Genomic DNA, 25,101 nt, shown 5'->3' with positions numbered 1-25,101 from the left:
ATCAAGGTGCAGGAAGGAATATCTAAAATTAAGTTCATTTTAAAAGTTCTTGAATAGGTTTTAAATTTGATAATTATTAAATAGTTATTTAATAATGCAGTTACATATTTATATATAATATAATTATTTGCTAATTATTAAAATTAATTCCTAACTAGCAGTGTTTATCACATTGCAAAAAATTCCATATGGTGATGGAAAAGACCCAGTTTTTCCTGCATTCTTATATTTTGAAAATATTTTTAACCTTACGATTTTAGTTATTTCATGTGAGATGATGTCAAAATGTTTAATTTGTAGATAAGCCAGATACAGGCCATTAAAATTTCATTCAGTTAAGCAGGCTTGCAGTGTCCTTGTAGAAGTCCCTTTGCTGGAAAACCCATCCAAACCTTACACTACTAAGTGACTATAAAGAAGTTGTATGGAAGATGTATTCTGTAACTTAATAGATACATAATATAGTCTGGAAAAGTTAGCTTCAAAATAAATTTAACTGAGTTATAAATTCTTATTGACTAAGGATAAGTAATTGGAATATTTAGAATGCATTTTTTAAAAGGTGGCCCAAATTTAATGACATAAGTGATTGATTCATTCATTCATTCAAGACATGGTTACTGATTACCTTTACATGTCAGACACCAGGCAGATTACTGGGAATATTGCCATGAACAGAGCAGAGAACGTTTTCACGATTTATTTGGAAGAATGAAGGAGACAGAAATGACTGGGTTGTCATCCTACAGTGCAATACTGTATGATGACGAATGTATAGATTTTTAGGGAGCTGTAACTTCAGGGGAGGAGCCTAACCTAAACTTGGATGTCTACAGAAAACGTTTGAGTCACAAGCCTCTTTGAAAATCTATTGAAAGGTGTTGATTAGATCTTCTTTCCATAAAAATATACCTGTACCTAAAATTTTACAAAAATTTTTGGGTGGATCATAGTTTTTGAAGCCTACTTTGGTTTCCTAGCATGGACAAAATGATTTTTAGTTTCCCTTTTACCTCTGAAATTGTAAATATTTCTGTTTTTTGAATGTCTGAATGGAATGTATTTTTATTTTTTACTTTGATTTTTTAAAAAATATTTTCTTTGAGAGAGAACATGAGTGGTGGTGGGCGGAGAGGGACAGAGGGAAAGAAGCAGACCCCCAGCTGAGCAGGGAGCCTGAGGCAGCGTTCTATACCAGGACCCTGAGATCATGCATGATCTAACCCGAAGACAGAGGCTTAACCGACTGAAGCACCCAGGGGCCCCTATTTTTATTTTTTTAAAAGATTTTATTTATTGGGGGCAGAAGAGGAGAGAGAGGGATAAACAGACTCTGCAGTGAGTGCAGAGCCCTACATGGGGCTCAGTCTCAGGACCCTGAGATCATGACCTGCGCTGAAACCAAGAGTCCAGTGCTTAACTGACTGAGCCACCCAGGCACCCTGGAAGGTATTTTTAAATAAATACTAATTTTGTCACTTTCATTGGTCTTTCATTGTATAATGTCATGAACGTTGATAAATATTGGGAGCTGATTCTATACAGTGCTTTTATTCTCTGTATAGGACAGTGCTGAGAAATAAACGAAAGATTGGGAGCAGGTTGGTGGGGCAGTCAGTTAAGCGTCTGCCTTCAGCTCAGGTCATGATCCCAGAGTCCTGGGATCGAACCCTGCGTTGGACATAATCATTTTAATAACTAAGGACACAGTTAACATCACTGATGCTTATAAGTAGACAAGAGACCTACATTACACATTATCTTGTGATGTTGAGATAAGGACATTCAAATGCAGGTTTGTTTGTTTTTTTTTAAGATTTTATTCATTTATTCGACAGGCAGAGATCACAAGTACGCAAAGAGGCAGGCAGGTAGAAAGAGAGCTGGAAGCAGGCTCCCCGCTGAGCAGGGAGCCTGATGCGGGGCTCGATCCCAGGACCCCGGGATCATGACCCGAGCTGAAAGCAGAGGCCTTAACCCACTGAGCCACCCAGATGCCCCTCAAATGCAGGTTTGATACAGATGTTTTATTGTGGGCCTACAAATATCTGAACCTTATCTTACAGATTTTGAAATAGAGAATCTTCAGTTGCTTTGAAATTCAGGGATATAACGTTCTTTGCTTTCTTATTATGAAGGTTTATGTAGAAACTCTTTCAGTTTTCATCATTGTTGTTAACTTTTTTCCTTACTATTTACTACCACCATTATTCTACAATCACCACCACTGTAAAACCCAAGAGCACTTTTTTTTTATAAGAACTGTTTCTTCTTATTTTTTTTAACATTCTATTTATTCATTTGAGATAGAGAGAGAGAGCACGAGAGGGGAGAAGGTCAGAGGGAGAAGCAGACTCCCCATGGAGCTGAGAGCCCGATGTGGGACCCGATCCCGAGACTCTGGGATCATGACCCGAGCCGGAGGCAGTCGCCTAACCAACTGAGCCACCCAGGCGCCCCCCTAAGAGCACTTTTTGAATGGTAGTCTGTACCAGGTACTATGCAAAGTATTTTGCGTATGTTATTTGGCTACCTTCACCCCCAAAAACCTGTATAAGATAAGTAGTCTTATCCTTATTTTAATAGATAAGGAAACTGAAGCATAGAAAGTCTTAGATAACTTGCTCCAAGTCATACAGCAAGTTATAAAACAGTAGAGTTGAGATTCAGCCCAGATCTCATCTGACCTGAGAGCTATGTATGCTTTTTAATATATTTGATTGAGGATATATAGGACCTCAAAAAAATCTATCAATGCTGATTTTATAGTGCGGTAGATGTTAAATTGTGTGCAGTTGGGTTCTAAGTTCGCAGTTGAGTTATATGTCCATTGAGCCAGGACTTACCATGGTAGTTGATAACAATTAATGAAACTAGTTTGTTTTCTAGTCATAAGACTTTTTTTTCTTTTTTTCGGAGGGTTGGGGAGAAAAGGCAGAAAACAGAGTTAATTATAAATTCCAGCTTATTACATGGTTTCACTCATCAGAGGTCACCTTGGGATGCCATTTAAGGGATTTTTATTATTGGAAGTTATAAAAAAGTAACATATTCTTTGATCCTGGTATAATCTTCCATAATTTAGATCTTCAAAACAGTATAGTAAGAAAACATCCACATTGTATGCTCTGGGATGAAGCCAAAAAGCAGATATGCTGCTATTTGATGAAGCTAGTATTATAGTACAGTTAATTGATATATAAGTTTCTCTGATAAAAGCAGCACAGAGATTGTTGTAGTGAACATACAACTTACTAGAAGGTCTGAATTAACGTACACATTGAGACATATCAAAGTAGAAAGTATTGGAATTGTCCTAATTTGTGTAGCTAGATATATGAACCTAAATACTTTTTCAGAATGTGGTATTTTAGTTACTTGTTGTTTCAGTAGATTTCTTTTATCACTCTAAATTACAGTATGTGATTATTAGTATACATAATTTTAGACTTAGCACACTTTTGTTTATTAAATATTTTTGATATGGTTAATAATGTGCAGGCCATTATTATTGCAGCTATTGCCAAAGTCACCAAGACTTAAAAAAGATAAATAGGTGAATCTTGTAGAACATTTTAATTCTGGAAATTTTGTTTAAGAATTTGTTTAGACAAATCTTTATTTATTATTCTGATGCTCAGACATCAGTAAGATACTGTCATCTAGATTGCCCACCATAATTCTTTGTTGGGACTTGTTGCAGACTATTCATACCTGAAGGTAGCATATACCTGTGTGTTAACCTTTAGTCTGTATTGAAAAGGAACCTATGATCTTCATAATAATCAGCTGAGAACCAAGCAACATTAAAGTTATGTGTAGCTTTATATCCTACTCTGTTGCTGCTTTTTAAAAAACTTACTGAAATTTCAAACATACACAGAAACAGGAAATTACGTGAAGAGAGCTATATGAAGCTGGGTAAATTTGAGTATCACCTGTGAGTTACCAACTCATGGCCACGTTTGTCTTTTCTATACCCCCTACTCCTAGTTTATTTTGAAACAAATCCAAACATCATTCTACTTCTTTGGCAAATATTTCATTATGTATATTTGAAAGAAAAAGATATTTTAAAACATAATACCATTTTTTAAAAAGCTAGTCATTGTTCAAATCAAATTTTCTTGTCTCGTTTCTTTTTTTGTAATGTGTTTGTTGAAATCAGGATCCAAATAATACCTACACATTGTAATTGGTTGATATTTCTTTCTCTCTCTCTCTCTTTTTTTTTTTTGGTTGATATGTATCAACATCTTTTGATATATACTTCCTCATTTTCATTTTCTCCCTTTCAAGAAATTGAGTTATGGGCGCCTGGGTGGCTCAGTGGGTTAAAGCCTCTGCCTTGGGCTCAGGTCATGATCCCAGGGTCCTGGGATCTAGCCGGGCATAGGCATCGGGCATCGGCATGGGGCTCTCTGCTCAGCAGGGAGCCTGCTTCCCTTCCTCTGTCTCTGCCTGCCTCTCTGCCTACTTGTGATCTCTGTCTGTCAAATAAATAATAAATAAAATCTTTAAAGAAAAGAAATTGAGTTATTTATCTTACAAAGCTTTTCACAGTCTAGATTTTGCCAGCTGCATCTCCATGTCTAAGCACATTTTTCTTTTGCCTATATTTTCTATAAACTGGTAGTTAGAATTAAAGGGTTGGTTAGATTTAAGGTTTACTTTTTGGCAGGAGCACCTACTAAGTTGTGGTGTGTATTTCAGCCAAGAGGCATACATTTAGGGGAGGTTGGTGGGGGGCGGTATTAATTGGGTGGTGGGCATTAAGAGGGCACTTGATGTAATGAGCAGACGGTGTTATATGCAACTGATGAGTCACTAAATTCTACTTTGAAACTAATAAAAAAAGATAAATACTTATTTTTATCTTGGCGAAAGAGATGATATTATTGTAACATTTCACTAGGCATTTATATTTAAGTAAAAGATCAGATTCCAAATCCCCAAAAAAAGGCATATATCTGGTTGTCTCTCTTTTTATGATATTAGCAGCCATTTGATGAACATTGCCTAGATTTATTATTTCATTATGGGTTACATGTAATAATGATATTCTAATTCTATACTTCCTTAATCATTTATGAATTTGGAATATTTCTGTAAAGTTATATTTGTCCATAACAATTTGGTAACACTTAAGGACAGTTCTTACAAGGAGAGGGAGGATGATGTTTTAGATTTCTTTTTTTTAATTTGGCAATTTTAAAATTAACGAATTGAAAATCTAGCATCTTCCAAAGGTAACTGATGATTTTTAAAAGGTATATTTTTATAAACATGAATTTACATATATTTAAAGTAAGGTTTTTTTGCTATTTTTGTTTCTGTCAGCATTCATATTTCTGTCTTTTGTAGGCTCAGGTTCATTTTTGTGGTATTTTACATGATTCCAGGAGCTTTTGATTGGTAGTTTTCTTACTTTGTGTTATGATTAGATGTTCATATTCTTTTTCTGTCCCAAACTTGTAATCCATCATTTTTCTAAGGAGCACTAGTTTCTTTTAGTAGGAAATGGTATTTAAAAATTACAGTCTGAGGGGCGCCTGGGTGGCTCAGTGGGTTAAAGCCTCTGCCTTCGGCTCAGGTCATGATCCCAGGGCCCTGGGATCGAGTCCCGCATCGGGCTCTCTGCTCCGCAGGGAGCCTGCTTCCCCCTCTCTCTCTGTCTGCCTCTCTGCCTACTTGTGATCTCTGTCTGTCAAATAAATAAAATGTTAAAAAAAAAAATTACAGTCTGGGTACCAGATGTGTTCCTTGGTATTGGATTGGCCATTATGTCTAGGGCTTTGTAGTGGACAGAGCTAGAAATAGGTTTCCTTTTTAAAGAAAAAATATGCGTTCATATTGGTATTTCCAATTTAAATTCAGGACCATAAAGTTTTTACTTCATTAATCTTATATATGTATACAGGCTGAAAACTGTGGCTTTGAAGGACATTAAAACATAATTACTCACTTGCTTTATCCCACAATATACATAGAATGCTCTCAGAACTAATAGTATTATTGCTACAAACATGGAGGATTTCTTTCTCTTTTTTTCCTTAAGCTATATCCTTGTGGAATAAGTGGATAAATTTCTATGTTTTAAAGTCACTTGAAATAATTCTTCTTTATATACATTTCCTGCTAACTTGATGTGCTGTTAAGTTCATTTGTTTCATTTGCTCTTGATATTTAAGGGTTGAAGTTTTTAAATATAATGTTGTGCTAGAACTATGTTAAGTAGTTACATGGTTCCAAAGTCAAATTTCTGAAACAAAGGATGGTTAAAGAAATTTAACTTCTCGGGTGCCTAGGTGGCTCAGTGGGTTAAAGCCTCTGCCTTCAGCTCAGGTCATGATCTCAGGGTCCTGGGATCGAGTCCCACATCGGGCTCTCTGCTCAGCAGGGAGCCTGCTTCCTCCTCTGTCTCTGCCTACTTGTGATCTTTCTCTGTCAAATAAATAAGTAAAATCTTAAAAAAATTAAAAAAAAAAAAGAAATTTAACTTCTCTCTGGTTCCTTCCTTCCTACCTACTCTATAAGTCACCATTTTAAAAAGTTTTAATTTATATTTATCCGTCATCCATCCAGCCATCTCTCTCTCTGTCCCTAATCTTAGATAAGCATTAGTATACTGTATTACTTTTCTCTTCCTTGCTGTTTTCATCTTTACAGTACACCTGGGGATCACTCTATAGTCTGCCTTCTAAGTGGCAGCTGTCACTGCAAGGGGGCAAGAATTGGTTCTTGAAGGGTGAAAAAAATTGGATGTTATAATGGCTTGTGGCCCTCCAAAGGGCCAAGGTACATAAATAGATATACACTCTGTGATATTAAGTATATGTATGGGGTGATTAGGAATAAAAATATCTAAAAGGACTTTGGGGGGCAACAGTGAAAAAAAAAAGACTGAAAAACTGCTCTGTAGCAGTATATAGTATATTAATTGGTATTCTTCAGTTCTTTTAAAAATATATAGTGTCTGTTACAGGATAGTTAACTAGCTTCCATTGGTCAACATTTGTGTGATTTCTATTCCCTTAGGGTTATGAACAGTGCTACAATGAATGTATGTTCTTTTTGTATTTTTATGAGCATGTCTTTGATACAGATGCTGAGAAGTGAGATTCCTAGGTCAAATGTTAATTGCCTATGTAATTTTGCTAGACACTGCCAAATTTCCCTTATGGCAGTGTTTTAGTTTGTACTAGTGAGTATGTTCGAAATTAGCTTATTGTAAGATGTTGGTGCCATTTATGAGAATCTTATTAGTCTTCTAATTAGCTGTAAGAAATATAATTTTTATATTGAAAAATGCAAATTTATATTGTTTCACTTATCAGATGTTTTTCAAAATTATCACTATATTGCTTACCATATGCTGTTTATATAAGAACAGTGGATCTGTCTAAAAGGTCATATGGTTTAAACTAGTTTTTTTTTTTTAAATGTGCTGTATCTGGTCTTACTAAAGACAATTTCTGACATTTGTTTTTCAAGTTAACGGAGTATATGTATCTTTAAATGCTTTTTATTCAATAATGTCTAAATTTAAGATAAAATTTAAATTTAGACATTTAAATATACATGTTTTGAAATTGCACCATAAGTAGAGCTTTAAAAATTTTTTTATAATGTATAAACAGATTTCTCATTAGCCTATTTTACTTAATTTTTGAAATACTTTGGACCAACTAGATTACCCATTGTTTTTATGAAGCTATTAGATTATATGGTGAAGATCCCTTCATATATGAAGGTAATGATCCTGAGGGCCCTCCAGAGCAGGGACTGCATGGGATCCTTCTTGTCCTTTGGATACTGCATGCTTTCTCTAGGGAGAGTGTTCCAAATCCCATTAATAATATTTGCCTTTACCACCCCCACAACTTTGCCCATTTGATTAGAGTCCTTCTTACTCCAGTCCTACTAAGGTCTGTAAATATTAGAGGTAGATTAAAAAGGAATATTTTATGAGGAAAAAGTTCCAAGAATAGACTCTTGCTTAGTATTTTTATATTTTCAATCTTGTGTTCTGATGACTTTCAGTATAATGACCTGAGGGAAATTGCACAGTAACTCATACTGTTCATAACAGAGATTGAATTGAGTCAGTCTGTCCCTGTAGTCCTCAAGTATTTATATCCATACCAATAGGGCCATGGTAGACACTTGTATTTGTGGAATAAATGAATGGCTGGGGAGCTACTGACATTGCTATTCCATAAATGGTTAATTAGGAAAGGACTTTAGAATATCTGAATAGTTTGTCTGTGAAAAGCAGACAAAAAAGCAGTCATGAAATTTCTAGAACGATGTTCTCTATGATACATTTAAGTGTTTGGAGGTTCAACATGTAAAGAAAAAAAAGGATTTGGGAGATGATGTGAAACTATCGCAGTTATTTTTGTTAAGTTAAAGATTCCATTTTACTCAAATATCACATTATTGCACAAATACTGTCAACTAGAAGAGTTTTTCCAACTAGTTTCCTTGATGGTGGAGTGAATATATGTCACATTTCCCTCTTCCTTTGTAGGCATTTGGGATCACAGCTTTGTGAATTAGAAAAACTGATAGATAAAATGATGATTGCAGAATTTTCTACTTATTCTCACAGTGACTTAAACAGACCACTGGAAGATGATTGTCAAATTTTAGAAGAGGTATGTGCTTTGAACTCTGGATGAAATTGATGACATTGCTTACTGTTAACTCCTAATAATCTTAGTTTAGAACACATTCTTCTCTGATTATAGTCAGCAAAATTATCTTAAGTTTCAAGCTCAGACTTCAATGAAGTCCTTCACTTTGTGTGACTTTAGCAAGCACCATAATTGTTCATTATCCTGTGAAGTTAGAGAATAAGGTAATTTTATACCTTAATTAGAAATTGGATTTAGGGGTGCCTGGGTGGCTCAGTGGGTTAAAGCCTCTGCCTTTGGTTCAGGTCATGATCTCAGGGTCCTGGATCAAGCCCCGCATTGGGCTCTCTGCCCTGTGGGGAGCCTGCTTCCCCCTCTCCTCTCTGCCTGCCTCTGCCTACTTGTGATCTCTTTCTGTCAAATAAATAAATAAAATCTTAAAAATTAAAAAAAAAATTGGATTTAAAATGAGGTCTTACATATCTAGTCTTCCCTTTTCTGCTGACTTTTCAATGCTGATTATGGTCAAGAACTAGTAAAGAATCCAGAAGCCCTGATAGCAGCCTATTAAAGAGATTTTTGTATGTGTTCATAGTTAATCCCCCACAAATAGTCCGGTCATCATTTTAGTCTTCTTGACCAACTAACTAAAAATCACAGGACTCATGGAGTATTTATAGGTCATCAGGTTTTGAGAAGGATACTTTCTAGCTACTTGTTTGAAACTAGGCCAAAATGTACCTATATTATTTTGCCCCCAAAACAGCTGCATTTGATCACTGTAGTGCATTAGAATTGACCTGCTTTAAAATAGTGACTCCAGTAATCTGATAAGATTGTTGTGAAAGGGTTTTTTTAGGCTTCTAGAAAATACCATATGCAGGATAGAGGTCTGAGGATCAATTAATAAAACCCTTGATGTTGCATATTTCTACTTCTGAGTGAGATTATTTTATATTTAAACTGTGAAATTCCATGTTTTTATTTTAATAGGAAAGACTTGTATCTCTTGTATTTGGACTTTTAAAACAAAGAAAACTTAATTTTTTAGAAATCTATAGTGAAGAAATGATTATTACAGCAAAGAATATCATTAAACAGGTAATTATACAAATTATACATTTTTATTTGATGTATTTTGGTCTAGACTTTTATTGTTTATTTTTACATGATCCTAGTGATAATATATGCAGTTATAATGGTAACATTTTCTTATTTATTTAAAAACTCAAAATATGGAAAAATAGAAGAAAAAATAGTCTTACCAGCTGAAAGATTATCACTGTAAGGATATTTCTAAGTTAAAAAAAAGAAAAGACTGTTTCTAAGTGTAAATTGTTACTGATGTTTTTCTTTGTTGCTATCATACTGTATATATGATTTTGAATTGTACATATATTTCAGTTAGAAGCATAAGAAGAATTTTCTCATATAAGCCCTTCAGAAAGATCATTTTTGATGGTTATATAAAATTCCATCAACATTATATTATGCCTTCCTCTCTTGAATATTCAAGCTGTTTTCAGTTTGGTATTGTAGAACACTGTGACACACATCTTTGGTTTAAAGTTTTGTGTGGTTTTTCCATAGTTAAGATGATTTTCTTATAGGTAATTCCTATAAGGGGAATTATTGGTCAGAGTAAAAAGTACTTTTAAATTATTTGATAGAACTGAATTGCTTTCTTAAAAGAATTTACCAAAAACACCTCACCATCAGTAGTTAAATGCTTATTTCCTCTTATCCTTATCTCAGAAATGATAATTGTAAACTAAAATCTGTGGTTTTTTTTCAGTCTTTCCTCATCTTTGTTTTGCCTTTTTACTCACATATCATTAACAAAACTTCAGTTTTTCTAATTATGAAGAACAATTTTAAATATATTTATTAGGCTTAACTGATCATCATCATTAGGTTGAATGTACATTTCTGAGTTTTTAATGTTTAAATAAAATAAGCCAAAAAAAGATTATAATCACCCCATCTTTTACATCTTTCAAACACTGACTAAAACACTTTATTTTAAAATTGTTACAATTTTCAAAAATTGTTGACAGTAGCTAGAAGCACTAAATATATGCAAATATTATGATTCAGCAGTTCTGTTCCTAGGTATTTACCCAACAGAAATGCGCACAAAGGTTTACCAAAGACAGCACAGAATTTCATGGCAGCACTATTGGTAATGAAAAACTAGAAAAACCCAAATTCTTTTTTTTTAAACCCAAATTCTGTCATCAGTAGAAAAGTTAATAGAGTTGTGGTATATTTACATGACTGAATACTATACAGTAATGAGAATGAAGTAATCACATGAAGCAACATGGGTGAATATCACATACATGATGTAGAGCCAAAGAAACCAGACACAAAGGGGTATACACTATATGATTACACTTTTGTAAAATTTGAACATAGAACTAATCTGAGGTATTAGAAATCAAAGTAGTAGTATCTTTTGGGAGGAAGCAGTGATTAGGAGGGAGCATGAGAGGGGCTTACTGGCTGTGTTCAATTTCATGATCTGAGTTCTCACTACACAAGTGTACTCCTTTATAAAAATTGCTGAGCTATGAACATAATTTGTGTAGTTTTCTGGATGTAGAACTTTGAAACAAATTGTTAGAGGATTGCTATGTTGTAATTCCTAGGATTCTCCTGAAGTCTAAGCATTTTTTAAAAGTTAAACTGTTGTGTATACTGCAGAAAACATAACCCCCAAATGAATTTCTTTTGGAATTTTAATATGGGGCTTATACCTTGTTCCTAAGAATTACAGTTCTGGGTGGTGTTTTGTTTGTTTGGTGTATGGTTTTGAATAGTTTTAAATAGTAGGTGATTTTAATTAATACCATTCAAGCATATCCTGAAATATTATTTAATAGATTACGGATATATGTTTTTTAATACACCTTGAGGTGTATATGACACACAAGAGAAGTCTGGTGAAGTGATGCTCACAGTCAGAGGTCATTTTTTTTTTTCATTGAGATGTTTAATATACAAATGAGCCATGTAGTACTTAGAATTCTAAAGAGATTAATTAAATTTTTTTTCTTAAATTTTGTAGTGTGTGATTAATAAAGTTTCACAAATAGAAGAAATTGACACAGATGTCGTTATGAAGTAAGTATAAATATTAGGTTGGGGGTTATCAGGGTAAAGATGACACATTAGAATAATCTAAGGAGGATTTAGTTAAGGAATTATTTACTAAGGTATGCGCAGAGTGAACGGAAAATCACAAATGACAGTGCAGAACCTTTAAGGGATAAGGGATGAGAACAGTTAGTAGGATTTAGAAGGAGGACACTTAGTAGTTGGGGAAAAAAAGAAAAAAGAAAAAAAAGATCTGTGGTAGTTGAGGTGATCTTCAGTGCAGGAGGCAATCATCCTGAGACAACCTCTTAGGGAGGGAGATGGAGCTGTCAGTACCTTTGCTCCTTCCAGTCTTTTGTCAGGGCTTCTCATTGGCCAAGCCCTGCAGGTCAGCCTCCCAGGGCAGAGAGAGGATGGAAAGGATTCAGTGTGGTTATGGAGGAGGGAAATTGAAGATAATCTATCTCAGAGGAATAGCAGAGTTAAGTTTAAATTATTTAGCTATATAATTAAAACCCAGCTTCTAATCGGCTTTGAGAAATTTGAATACATGATTTTGAATTGTCTCATGCTTATCTATAATTTTTTGTTTTAACCTTTGAAATTCTTATTCTTTCATTTTGAGACGAGTAGTGATATTTTGAAACTATGGATTTCATTTCATATAGATACCTAAACTTTATTAACTGGCCCAAGATACGAGTAGCAATATTGATAACTATGAAACTTGTCTGGGCCAAACTCCTAGAACAAGGATTGAGGAGTTTTAATTTCCACACTATTACTTAGTGAAAACTCTGTTTCAGAATTAGTTAAAATAACTGTAACAGTGCAAGAGTCTCTAGTAGTCAGAAAACTTAAGTTATTGGGATTCTGTTAAAAGCCCTATGAACATGGAGAGGCAGTTATTTTTAATTTTCTTCCCCATGAAATTTTCTCAACTTAAAAAGAGAAATTCCTATATCTCAAGTATAGAACTATCTTCTGAGAATAAACTCCTAGTTACCCAAAGACAGCCATTATTTGTATTTGATTTTTTTTTTCTAGGCTTGCAGATCAGATGAGAATGTTGAATTTTCCTCAGTGGTTTGATCTGCTAAAGGAGATTTTCTCTAAGTTTACAATTTTCCTACAAAGAGTTAAGGTAAGCCTATGTGATTATCACTTGGTCCAGAATACCCCTAAAATTAAGTCTTTCTAGATATATAATATACATTCAGAATCAAATTAGAAAAAAACACAAGTTCTTTGTTTTGTACTTTTTCTAAAGAGGCATGGTTTCAAATAAGATTTGAAGTGCTTCAGAGTGCTTTGATACTCTGTAATTTTAGATTTATTTTATATTAAAAATATGCTTACTTGGTATTAAATATTATACAGTAATATTTCCTCTTGTGATTTTGTGGTTCTTTAATCTCCCTAGATTATCTGTAAGTACAATATTGTGAAACACTCAAAAATCTGTTCGAAACTACTTATTTTTTCTAGAAATATTTGATGTTGATATAATGGTATTTTTTTTAACATATACTTCATATTTAAATTGCTCTACTAATGTCCTTCATTGTAGGTTTTTATTTCACTTTTTAATCTGGGAGCCAATCAAGCGTTATATGTTACATTTAATTATTCTGTCTCTTCAGTCAAATCACTCAGTTTTAAGCCACTCAGTATAAGGAAAAGGACACTTCCACACAGCATTTTTCAGAAGAAAAGATGTCATTGACTAATACATTTTGGTTAGAATTACCAGCATGTTATAGCTGTGTTTTAATAAGATAGTCATAAGAATTACTGAGTATAAAAGGCTATTTGTGAAGTTTGACATTCTTTGACTTATCAGATGTCAGTATTGTGTTACACGTGCTACTTAATAGTTAATATCCCTGGCATCTCCTGAGTATCCTGTTAAATGGTCTGGGGGACTTTGGTACTTACCTGTGACATGACTTTTCCTTATCAACATTGGAGTGATGCTAAGTCATGTGTACGACCTTTCTGAGTGGGAGAATTTTTTAAAAACATGATTCACTGTACTTAATTTAGAATTGTGCCGAAATTTGTTGATCCCACACATTGATAACAATAGATAGCAAACCTGTATCCGTTAATTGCTCAATAACTAGGCCATATTTTCACTTTATCCTATATTCCAAGCATGACTTCCTCATACCCAGTTCTATTATTGCATGTGCATGATGTATAAAACTCTACTGCAAACAATAGAATTGGCCAACTTTTTGCCAGTAATTTTTAAAAATTTAAGTATAATTAACATGCAGTGTTATATTAGTTTCAGATGTACCTTAGAATGATTCAGCAATTCTATACATTATTCAGCTCACCACAATAAGTGTACTCTTAATCTTCCTCACCTATTTCACCCATTCCCCTCCCCACCTTGCCGCTGGCAACCACCGGTTCTCTATATTTAAGAGTCTGGAGTTTTTTTTTGTCTCTTTTTTCTTTGTTTCCTTTACTATATTCTACGTATGAGTGAAATCATATGGTATTTGTCTGTCTCTGACTGACGTCACATAGCATCTAGATTCATCCATGTTGTTGCAGATGGGAAGATTTCACTCTTTTTTCTGGTCGAGTAATATTCCTCTGTGTGTGTGTGTGTGTGTGTGTGTGTGTGTTAACTATGATAAATCACATATTGCACATACATCAAATAAAATTTTGGATTAACTTAAATGATAAGGAACCTAAAAGTGAAATAGCTAGTAAAAAAAATTACTGGCAAAAGATATGGAAGCAACCCAAGTGTCCATCCATAAATGGATGGGATAAAGCAAATGTACTGCATCTTTTCATGTACTTATTGGCCATTTGTATGTCTTCTTTGGAGAAATATTTTTTTGCCCATTTTCTAATCAGATCTTTTTGTTGTTGAATTATAGGAGTTCTTTATATATTCTGGCTGTTTAACCCCTTACCAGTGATGTGATAGGCAAGTTTTGTTTAGTGTAAGCTATTTAAGATACTTAATAATATGCAGTGTATTTTTGGGAGGTTTCTACTTGTAAAATTAAATTAAATTAAAATACAGAAATCTATTCCTAAGCTTTAGAGAACCAACCCATTTCTCTTGAGTAGTTCTTTTTCACAAGTCACCTTTACTGTGTGGTAAAAGATTATTAGAAAAAAAAATTTTTTTTTAAAGATCTATTTGAGAGAGAACGAGCACAACAAGGGGAGCAGCAGAGGGAGAGGGAGAAGCAGGTTCCCCACTGAGTAGAGAGCCCAGCATGGGGCTCCATCCCAGGACCCTGAGGTCATGACCAGAATTGAAGGCAGATGCTTAACTCACTGAGCCACCAGGTGCCCCCAAAGATTGGTAAAAATTCTGATATGCATGAACTTGGCACTTGTTTATAAGGTGTTCAAAAGTACATATGTAGAATTCACTTTTGGGAGCTTTAGGTACACATTACTTTAAGTCCTTTAAAAATGTATCCTGTTTTCTTATAGGCAACGTTAAATATCATTCACAGTGTTGTTCTCTCAGTTCTTGACAAAAACCGAAGGACCAGAGAATTGGAGGAGATTTCACAACAGAAGAATGCTACAAAAGACAATTCACTGGACACAGAGGTGGCTTATTTAATCCATGAAGGCATGTTTATAAGTGATGCGTTCAATGAGAATGAATTAACACCTGTAGCAATCGACACTACCTCTCAAAGAAATGCATCTCCAAATAGTGAGCCCTGTAGCAGTGATTCGGTATCTGAACCAGAATGTACTACTGATTCTTCATCCAGCAAAGAGCAGACATCATCATCTGCTACTCCAGGAGGTGTAGATATTATGTGAGTATGGTGACTGCTACCAACTTTGCAAGATTTTGAGTCATCTTCTTAATGATTTCAGAAAGATTGTTTATTCAGTTTATTTTACCGTATGAACTTTGGTATTGGAACTTAATTTAATTTAACAAAACTGAATTAATTTTATGAAACATATCTTTTTGAAAATGTATGGAATATAAGGAAGTGAGCATTGGAAGTCATCGAGAATTGCAGAATTTTAAGGCTGGAAAGGAACCATTTAATTAAATGCTTATTTCAGAGAGTTTAGTCAACTTTTTTAAACTACTAGGGGCAGAACTTGTTCTGGAAATCAGGTCAGCATTACCTTGTTTATTTTTCTTTCTTCTACTATGATACCTTTGTATTTTGTAGATAGTGAAGTTGGATTTACAGGTTTTTTGGTCAGTTTTTTTGTGAATTTCCAAGTGAATCGGACCGTCTTTTCAAACATGACTTTTTAAAAATGTCTTATTTTGAAATAATTTCAAATTTACAGAAAACTTGCCACATTATACAAAAAAGTCGTATATCCCTCACCTTGATTCCTCATTTCTTAACAGTTTTACCACATTGCCTTCTCTCTCCCTACCTCTCTTTCTCTTTCTTGCTCCCTTCTCTCTTCCTTGGTCTCTCATGTTAATACTTTTTTCTGAATCATTTGGCAAAAGGTTGCAGACATGAAGTCCCATTATCTCCATATTCTTCAGTGTATATTTCCCAAAATACAAGAACAAGAATACTCTCCTAAAATAACTATAGTACACCAATTAGAATCAAGAAAACATTGTATCGCGGTGCCTGGGTGGTTCAGTCAGTTAAGCATCTGCTTTTGGCTCAGGTCATGATCAAGGGGTCCTGGGATCAAGCCCCATGGACTTCCTGCTTAGTGGGGAGTCAGCTTCTCCTTCTCCCCCTCCCCACCGCTTGTGGTCTCTCTCTCTCAAATAAATGAATCTTAAAAAAAAACCCAAAACATTGATACATTATTACCGTCTAATCCATAGATCCCATTTAGAGTTCACCAGTTGTCCCAATCATCTGTATAGAATAAAACAAAGCAAAGCCAATAAAATCTTTCTGATCCAAGAACATAGATACATAGTTTGGATTTAGTTATTGTTAAGCATAGGAATTCAGCATGTACTTTTTTCATTTTTATAGAAGTCAGCTTATGCCCCAGGAGCTTATATAGGTTGCAGTTATACCATAAAATCAGCTGTAATACCTCCTGTCCCCACCAAAAAGAAAACCCTGAACTACATATTAATACAAATAGTTTTTCTCTGTTCAGGCTAATATTTCACATTTACTGGGTAAGGTGTAGTCTAAACTATCACAAAAGGTATAGAAACCTCTATAGCTTAAACAGTGTAGAATTTTATTTCTCTCACATAACACTTCAGAGGTAGGAGGTCCACAATGAAGAAGGTAGCTCTGCCATCCTCATTTTGTAGTTTCCATCTCTGTTTAAAGAGGCTATGTCTGCTTTTATCATCAAATCTGCATCCCTAGCAGCAGGATGGAGAGGACAAAGAGCTGCTACCCTCCTTACTTTTTTGTTTTAACTTTTTAATTGGAGTATAATGCGCATAGAGACCAATACATCAGTTGTATGTGTTCACCTCAGTTACCACAATGTGAATACACTGGTGTAATCATCATCCAAATTAAGAAATAGAACATTACCAGCTCTCTAGAAGCCCCTTTTATGACTACATTTTCACTCTTTCCCAAAGGAAACCATGAAAACAGTTGGTTTTTCTTATTTTTTAAATTTTATATAAATGAAACCATAAATGGAATCATGTTCTGTTTCAATTTTCTTTCACTCAGTACATGTTTGTGATAATATTCTAAGTTGTTTTATATAGAAGTAGTTTATTTTTTGTACAAAATATTCCAGTTTCAGACTATATCACAGTGTAACTGTATACTGTAACCTAAATTTGGGTTATTTCCATTTTGATTGTTGTGAACATTCTTTTAAGTGTCTTTGGTGCACAGGTTATAAGCATTTCTGTTGAATATGTACCTAAGAATAAATAAAGTATGTGAATGGTCAATTTCCCAAAGGAGTTGTACTCATTTACAATCCCATCAGCAATGTGAGTTTCTGTTTCTCCCCATCTTCATTCAGTCTTGGTATTGTCAGTCTTTTACATGTTAGCCATTCTGGTGGGTATGTTACAGGTATATTAGTTTGAGTTTTTATTTCCCTGGTGATTAGAAAGAGATCACTTTTCATATATTCATTGGCTGTTTGGATATCCTCTTCTGTGAAGAGCCTATTCAAGTTCGTTGCCCACTTTACTGGTTTGTATTTTATTTCTTATTGATTTATCGATTCTTTATATAGTCTCAACGCAAGCCCGTTGTTGGTTTTCCAGATTATAAATATTTTCTCCTACTCTTATTGGGGTCTTTGATGAACGGAAGTTCCTAATTTTAACATAATCCTATGATTCATTCTTTTCCTTTATGGTTTGTGCTTTTTTTTTCTTTGTTCTGTTTAAGAAATCTTTCTGTGCCCTAAGGCTTTGATGATATTCTCTTATTTTCTAGAAGCTTCGTTGCTACCCTCATCACATTTAGATCTACAAGCCATCTGGAATTGATTTTTGTGTATAGTAGCATGAGTCTCTTTTCTATTTTTCCATATGATTATCTTTCTGAACTCAAATTTACTTCTATATGAAGAGTCCAGTGCTATTTTGATACCACATCCCACAGAACTATTCCTTGATGACAGCAAGTCTATTGTGTTCCCTCTAGTATTTAGCACTTAAACACAATAAATGCTTAGGAAATATTAGCTCAGTTGAACTGAATATTAACTATCATTCATAACTCTAAGAAAAAAAAAAGAGTGCCTATTTGTCATGAAATAACATCCCTTCCCTCTCCTTCCTTCCCGGTGTGTCATCCTAGGCACCTGTGCACAATGTGCCACAGCTGCCACCTTGTACCTAACTGGAATTTTTTTTTTTTTTGGCCTTGTAGTTTTTACAGTCTGAAAAACTGCAAAACTTTTCGGCGTTTGCGGTTTTTGCAGTTTTCTAGTCAGAGTCTGAAATAAACTACAGAAAATACTACATGAGAGGGAGAAAGTTCTTTTCTTATTTTTTTAAAATATTTTTTATTTATTTATTTGACATAGGAGACACAGCAAGAGAGGGAACACAAGTAGGAGGAGTGGGAGAGGAAGAAGCAGGCTTCCTGTGGAGCAGGGAGCCCGATGCGGGGCTCAGTCCCAGGACCCTGGGATCATGACCAGAGCCAAAGGCTGATGCTTAACAACTGAGCAACCTGCGCACCTCAGAAAATTATTTTTATACAAGATTAGGGTAAAATATTTGTATTATCTGAGCTTGTTTAACTAATGCTTCACCACACACAAAAAAAGTGTTTGCTGCATCACAGAATTTTTTATCAGATGTGAATTTTACAGCTTTTTGTTTTTTATTGGTATGTTACCCATCAAGGACAGTATACTCACAATTTTCCCTGACTTAATCTCTTTATCATTTTCAGGGTCAATGAAGACATGAAATTAACTGATTTAGAGCTAGAAAAACTGGCAAATAATATCCAGGAGTTATTGTATAGTGCTTCAGATATATGTCATGACCGAGCTGTCAAATTTCTCATGTCAAGAGCAAAGGTTAGTTGTTTGATAGAGCTTTAGATATTTTATATCTATTATTTTGGAGATCTAGAATCATATCCTTGCTTATGTCCCTGTGTTCCCCTATTATTATAATACTGCATATTATATTTTTAATAATAAGGTTAATGGTACTGATGTGGCCTATTAGGAAGATGTTGAAATATAAAATAATCCAAATAAAAGAAGTAGGAAAAAAAAGATTAAAAGAATAATTTTGAGATTTAATGCCTTGATAATTAATTTGAAATTAATATGCAACTTTACATATGTACATATATATGTATACATAACTAGCTGCCATATTAATAAAAATAGTTGAAATCCAGTATTGTGAAATTTTATAGTATGACCTGAATTTATTTGAGCTACTGTATTATAAAGGGGTCAGTGTAAAATTTAGACATTTTAAGCTCTTTATTTTCAATTTCTGAGACTAAAGTATTGGGAAACTTCATTAAAAATGATTTTAAGGTAATGGTGAATTAACATTATTAAAATAATGTAATTAACATATGTTAAACTAGGTTGGTCTTATAGTTTATTTGTATTTGGTGTTATACCTAATTGTCACGATTTGTGTTATCTTTAAAATTTAGGATGGTTTTCTTGAGAAGCTAAATTCCACGGAATTCATAACACTTTCTAGATTAATGGAAACATTCATTTTAGATACTGAACAGATCTGTGGAAGAAAAAGTATGTCATTACTTGGAGCACTTCAGAGCCAAGCTAATAAATTTGTAAACAGGTTTCATGAAGAGAGAAAAACTAAACTCAGGTATCATTACCATGTTCAGTCTGTTCTTCAGTTTTTTTTCCCCTTTCTTTACAAATCATGATTATATTTAATTGATTAGCTCACCAGAACCCCTGAAAAACTTTTTTCTTTTTCATTAAAGACAGATTCTTGACTTTTCAAAGTGAATTAGAATCTTTATTTTCATAAAAGTGCTTATCAGAAAGATCCTCAATAGATTGACTTTTCCTTTCCTACTCAATGTGAGGTTAATTGTGTTTCACTACTCTTCTTGGTTAGCCTAAGAAATACAAAAAGAAAAATGTTTTCTGAAAATACTCATACCAAATGATTATGATATTATGAAGTTTTTCAGTTTATTAAGGTGTACATTTATTTTAAAAATCTCAGTACTTTAACACCAGCTAGTGGCCATTACTGTGTAAAAAGTCAATGTCTTGTATTTCATGAGCTTTACTTGAATTTAAGAAACATGTAGTGTCTTTATTATTACTAAAAGATATGACAAGAAAAGTCTTATGTACTCACTCAGCTCTTCCTTTTCTTTTCAACCAAAGAAGATGGTGTTGAAATATTGTTAAAGTTTATCTTCCATTTTTTCCCCTCCCTTTTGAATAGCCTCCTCTTAGACAATGAGCGCTGGAAGCAAGCTGATGTTCCTGCAGAATTTCAGGATCTTGTTGATTCTATATCAGATGGAAAGATTGCTTTACCTGAAAAAAAGTCAGGGGGTATGTGTTTCTTTCACATACTTTCTTCTGATTTTATATTGTTTATTCATTTTATAGGAATGTTTAACATTTCTTTAATTGACAGTGCCTCTTGAAAAGCCTAGAACTAATAATGCCAGCTTAGTTAGTAATTGACTGGAAAAGTTATCTGTGGTAATTTGTAATAATAATTTCAGGTATTTATTGAATGTTAACCATATGCCATACACTGGGGCCAGGTGCTTTTATATGCATTATTCCAGTTTATCCACACAACAATTTATGATGAAAATGCTATTGTTAACCTTATTTAGCAGTGAGGAGGCATAAGGCTTCTAGGGGTTAAGGAATTTTGTACAAATGATGAGCTGAGATTTGAAACCGGTTTTATATAACTTCATGGCTTTGTTTACTATACCATGTTGTTTAAAGACACGTATTCATTCACTGAACACTAGTAAGCTTCTACTGTGTGTCAGATATTGAGACAGATAACAATTATAATACACCTCGAAAAGGGAAGTCTAGGGGTGCCTGGGTGGCTCAGTTGGTTAAGCGACTGCCTTTGGCTCGGGTCGTGATCCTGGGGTCCTGGGTTCAAGCTCCGTATCAGGCTCCTTGCTTGGCGGGGGGCCTGCTTCTCCCTCTCCTTCTGTCTGCTATCCCACCTGCTTGTGCTCTCTCTCTGTCAGATAAATAAATAAAAAATCTTTTTAAAAAAAGGGCTAAGTCTAATGAAAAAAAAAATGTGGATTAGCAATCACAAGTAATACAGTAGTGATAGGATAGAGAAAACCAAAATGTAAAAAACTCTAGAAAAAGAAAACTATAAAGAAGACTCAGAAGGAAGGGCCAGAGAAGTAGGAGGAAATCCAGAAGAATATGGAAGTAAAAAAATTGATTTCAAGAAGAGAATTGTTATTGGCATCAAATATGTCTTGGGTTTCATGTGAAAGAAATGCAATGGCTGGAAGATACTTTTGTATGCCAGTTAAATTGGAGCTGTCATGTGATAATAATATAAACTTATATACACCTTAACCTGTAATACCAGATTTGAAATTATAAAATTGTCAAATAATTTTTTGAAAGTTTTTTTAAGTTTTATTTTAGGTAGACTCCATGCCCAACATGGGGCTTGAACTCTTGACCCTGAGATGAAGAGTCTCATGTTCTACTGACTGAGCCACCCAGGCTCCCCAATTATCAAATATTTTTAATGGAGGAGGCAGATGCATTTTCGAATTTTGTACATTTAATTAGAAGTTTAATATTTTTACATAGAAATATTTTTAAATTGTGTGTTTCACATTTATAGAAAATGCAACTGCACTACAAGAGAAAGACTAAGTAAAATACAAATAGTGACCACTAGTTTGACACGTAGGAGATCATTTGCAATTTTAGCAACCCAGTAGAGTGACAGAGTCATATTGTAGTCAATACTAAGTAACTTGAAAGATGAGGACTGTTAAATGTAGCCTCCTTTTTTGACAGGTTTGGTTGTGAAGGGGGAGTAGGTGATGAAGTAGCTCTAGAGACCTAAGAGAATAATTAGATTATTACTTTAATCCGCTCAAGGAATTAAGAGTTTTAAGGTAGGAGAAACTGAATTATGTTTTTACCTTTAGCAGAAGGAGGAAGAAGATTAAAGAGGAGTGACATGGACTGTGAGGCAGGGCTCCTGGAATTAAGTCCAGAGTTGAGGTGAAAGGCTATGTCTTCTAACATGGTGACAAGAGTGGAGGGATTAAGGACAGGTGTAAAATAGAGTAATTCATATAGGGCAGAGAGAAGAATTGAATGAATGAAGTAGATTTCTGTTGCCTTGTAATTCTTTTTTAATAGGTGACAGTGTTGGGTGGTGGTTGCAATCCTTTAATTGATTATATGTTAGCAAAGCAAAAATATTCAAGTAGCAAAGATTGAAGTAAAAATAAAACCAATTATTTTAAATCACAAGTTTGAGATTATAAGATTTAGTTCTCATTTACTCTTTCAGGCTACAGTTGATGACTTCCCACTTTGTAAGGTGCTCTGCTAGATGTCTATAACATGTTTTCTGTCCTTGAACAGTTCAAAGTCTTAAAATCCACGGTCATACAAACATAACAATTTTTGGATTAAAATGATAAATATAGAGTGATTGAATCAATGTGTGTGTGTGTGTGTGTGTGTGTGTGTGTGTGTGAACTATTTATTTGCACTTTCTCTTTGGAGGATGCTGACAATAAGAGGTTTCTTTTATACACCCTACTTCAGTCCCAGTCTTTTTTTCCCTCTGAATGAGAAGAATGTACATGCTATTAGAAGTCCATCAACATTTTACTAGTTCTTACCAAGTTAAGGATTCTTGGTTATTATTCATTCACTACCACCCATTAATGAGTTACTGGTTTTTTGGCTAGGCATGGGGAAATGAAGGTTATTGGGTAGCAATTAATATTAATTGGATACTTACTTGATGATAGACAGTTTGTTCTAAGCACTTTACATTGTTATCCCATTTGCAGGTTCACGAACTAGATACCATTAGTATTCCCATTTAAAAAACATGGAAACTGAGACACAAACAGATTAGACAATTTGCGCAAGGTTCCAGAGCTAGGAAGTGGTAGACATAGGCTCCAAATTCAGGCCCACTGACTTTAGGACCCTCTACACTACTATGCTCTGGCGATTCTCTCTGCAATATGGAGAACTGATTAAGACACAATCCCTGTCCTCAGAAATTTAATCTGACATACAGCATGAGTTATGTTTAGAAATTGTATCACACTGAATTTTTTGCCTTGATAGAAATGAGGAAGTAGATATTTAGTGTCAAGTCAAAGGGATTTGAAGCTTAGGGAAACATGATGACTTGCCCATGATAATCTAATTGATTTGGCTGATTCAGGACAAACAGTAATCCAGTTTACTGTTATTTTTACTTCAACATTCTGAATTTTGTTTTATAATGATAAATGCCACATGCTGAAAATAAAACAATTTCTGGATTAAAATCTTGAAAATTAAAAACATATTATGTATAGGGGCACCTGGGTGGCTGAGTTTGTTAAGCATCTGTCTTTGGCTCATGTCATGAACCCAGGGTCCTGTGATCGAGTTCCACCTTGGGCTCCCTGCTCAGAAGAGAGCCTGCTTCTCCCTCTCCCTCTGCCTGCCTCTCTGCCTAATTGTGCTCTCTCTCTGCCAAATAAATAAATAAAATCTTAAAAAAAAACCTCCACTGAATATAGGAATTAGCTTGTATTCTGAGAATTATAATAATGACAACCAGTTGAAATTCTAGTTCTGCCTTTCCAGACTAATATTTTTTTCCTTTACTACTTACTGATCACCTACCATGTACCAGACCTAGGATAGGCAGTTTGTAGTCATGATCTCTGTCGTTAACAACAGCAATGAGGTGATAGATACTGTTATCCATGTTTGATGGACACAGATGTTGAGACTAAAAGAAGTTAATAGTCTTCTATTAACTTCTTGGATACACGAGGTCATGTATCCAATAACTGATAGTACTGGAACTCAAATCCACATTTCTCTGATTGCAAACCCAGTATACTTTATTGTCTGCCAAATTGCTTCCCAAAAGTAGATACTTATTTTCAGGAATAAGATAGTCTCAGGCCTTACCAGGCCCTAAATTGGGCCCTAAGATCTTCTTCGGTTTTTTTCTAGTTGAAAGTTTTTCCTCTAATAATTTGTTTCATCTTGTTCCTGTGTCTCTCTTGGTTATTTGTTTTACTCTCTAGCTACAGAAGAAAGGAAACCAGCGGAAGTTCTCATTGTAGAGGGACAACAGTATGCTGTTGTTGGGTGAGTGACACATTTTTCTTCATTAGTTGAGTCAGTTACTTAAAACATAGGTCTTCTAGTTCCTGCTTGATGTGAATTGGAAATTTTAGATTGACAATTTTAAATCTTACAAATAATTATGATTCTTTCCTTAATTACTCTTTATCTTGTTATTCTTGCTTGATGACATTAGTCACCCTCTGGCTATCTGGCTTTCTGGCTCTTCAGGCAAAAAGACCGCTCCCAAAAAAACAACTCCCTGGCTAAGAGGAGAATATTTTATCTTCTGAGAGAAGATTAGAAAAGATAAGCAGTGGACCTCTACCCAGTAAAGCAGACACTAGAAGTTATGCATGGAGAGTAATATATGGTGACAATTAAGCTGTTATAAGGGCTAGACACTTACTTTCTTGAATCACTACTTCCTGATATCCTTCAGATTTATAAAACATTATTTTATATGGATCACTCATTTCTGAGCATCTCGTTGAACTTGGATGTCCCCTAATGAATGGCTCTATTCACCTTAATCTCAAACTTATTTATACCTCCCAGTAGTGTTTCTTTTCAATTTATGACATGTTCAGCTAATGAGCTGCTAACTTTC

The 25,101-nt window shown here is 34.4% G+C and overlaps 1 protein-coding gene across 4 annotated transcripts in view; it reads left to right on the top strand.

The window, feature by feature from the left end:
* VPS54 (VPS54 subunit of GARP complex) overlaps positions 1–25,101 on the top strand; it is a 97,691-nt gene that overhangs the window by 45,935 nt on the left and 26,655 nt on the right. For all 4 annotated transcript variants that reach the window (XR_013967342.1, XM_080812634.1, XM_080812633.1 and 1 more), the window contains 9 exons: positions 8,534–8,660; positions 9,633–9,740; positions 11,710–11,765; positions 12,786–12,882; positions 15,216–15,556; positions 19,088–19,217; positions 19,820–20,001; positions 20,599–20,711; positions 24,452–24,515. Coding sequence is in view for 3 of the 4 variants with exons in the window: in XM_080812634.1 (XP_080668760.1) it covers positions 8,534–8,660; positions 9,633–9,740; positions 11,710–11,765; positions 12,786–12,882; positions 15,216–15,556; positions 19,088–19,217; positions 19,820–20,001; positions 20,599–20,711; positions 24,452–24,515 (1,218 nt within the window). In the remaining variant the exon portion in view is untranslated. The remainder of the gene's footprint in view (positions 1–8,533; positions 8,661–9,632; positions 9,741–11,709; positions 11,766–12,785; positions 12,883–15,215; positions 15,557–19,087; positions 19,218–19,819; positions 20,002–20,598; positions 20,712–24,451; positions 24,516–25,101) is intronic.

This window comes from Martes martes (assembly GCF_963455335.1).
Source record: "Martes martes genome assembly, chromosome: 9".
Lineage (NCBI taxonomy): Eukaryota > Metazoa > Chordata > Mammalia > Carnivora > Mustelidae > Martes > Martes martes.
The sequence above is the reverse complement of the archived record's forward strand: the minus strand, read 5'-3'. Positions and strand labels throughout refer to the sequence as shown.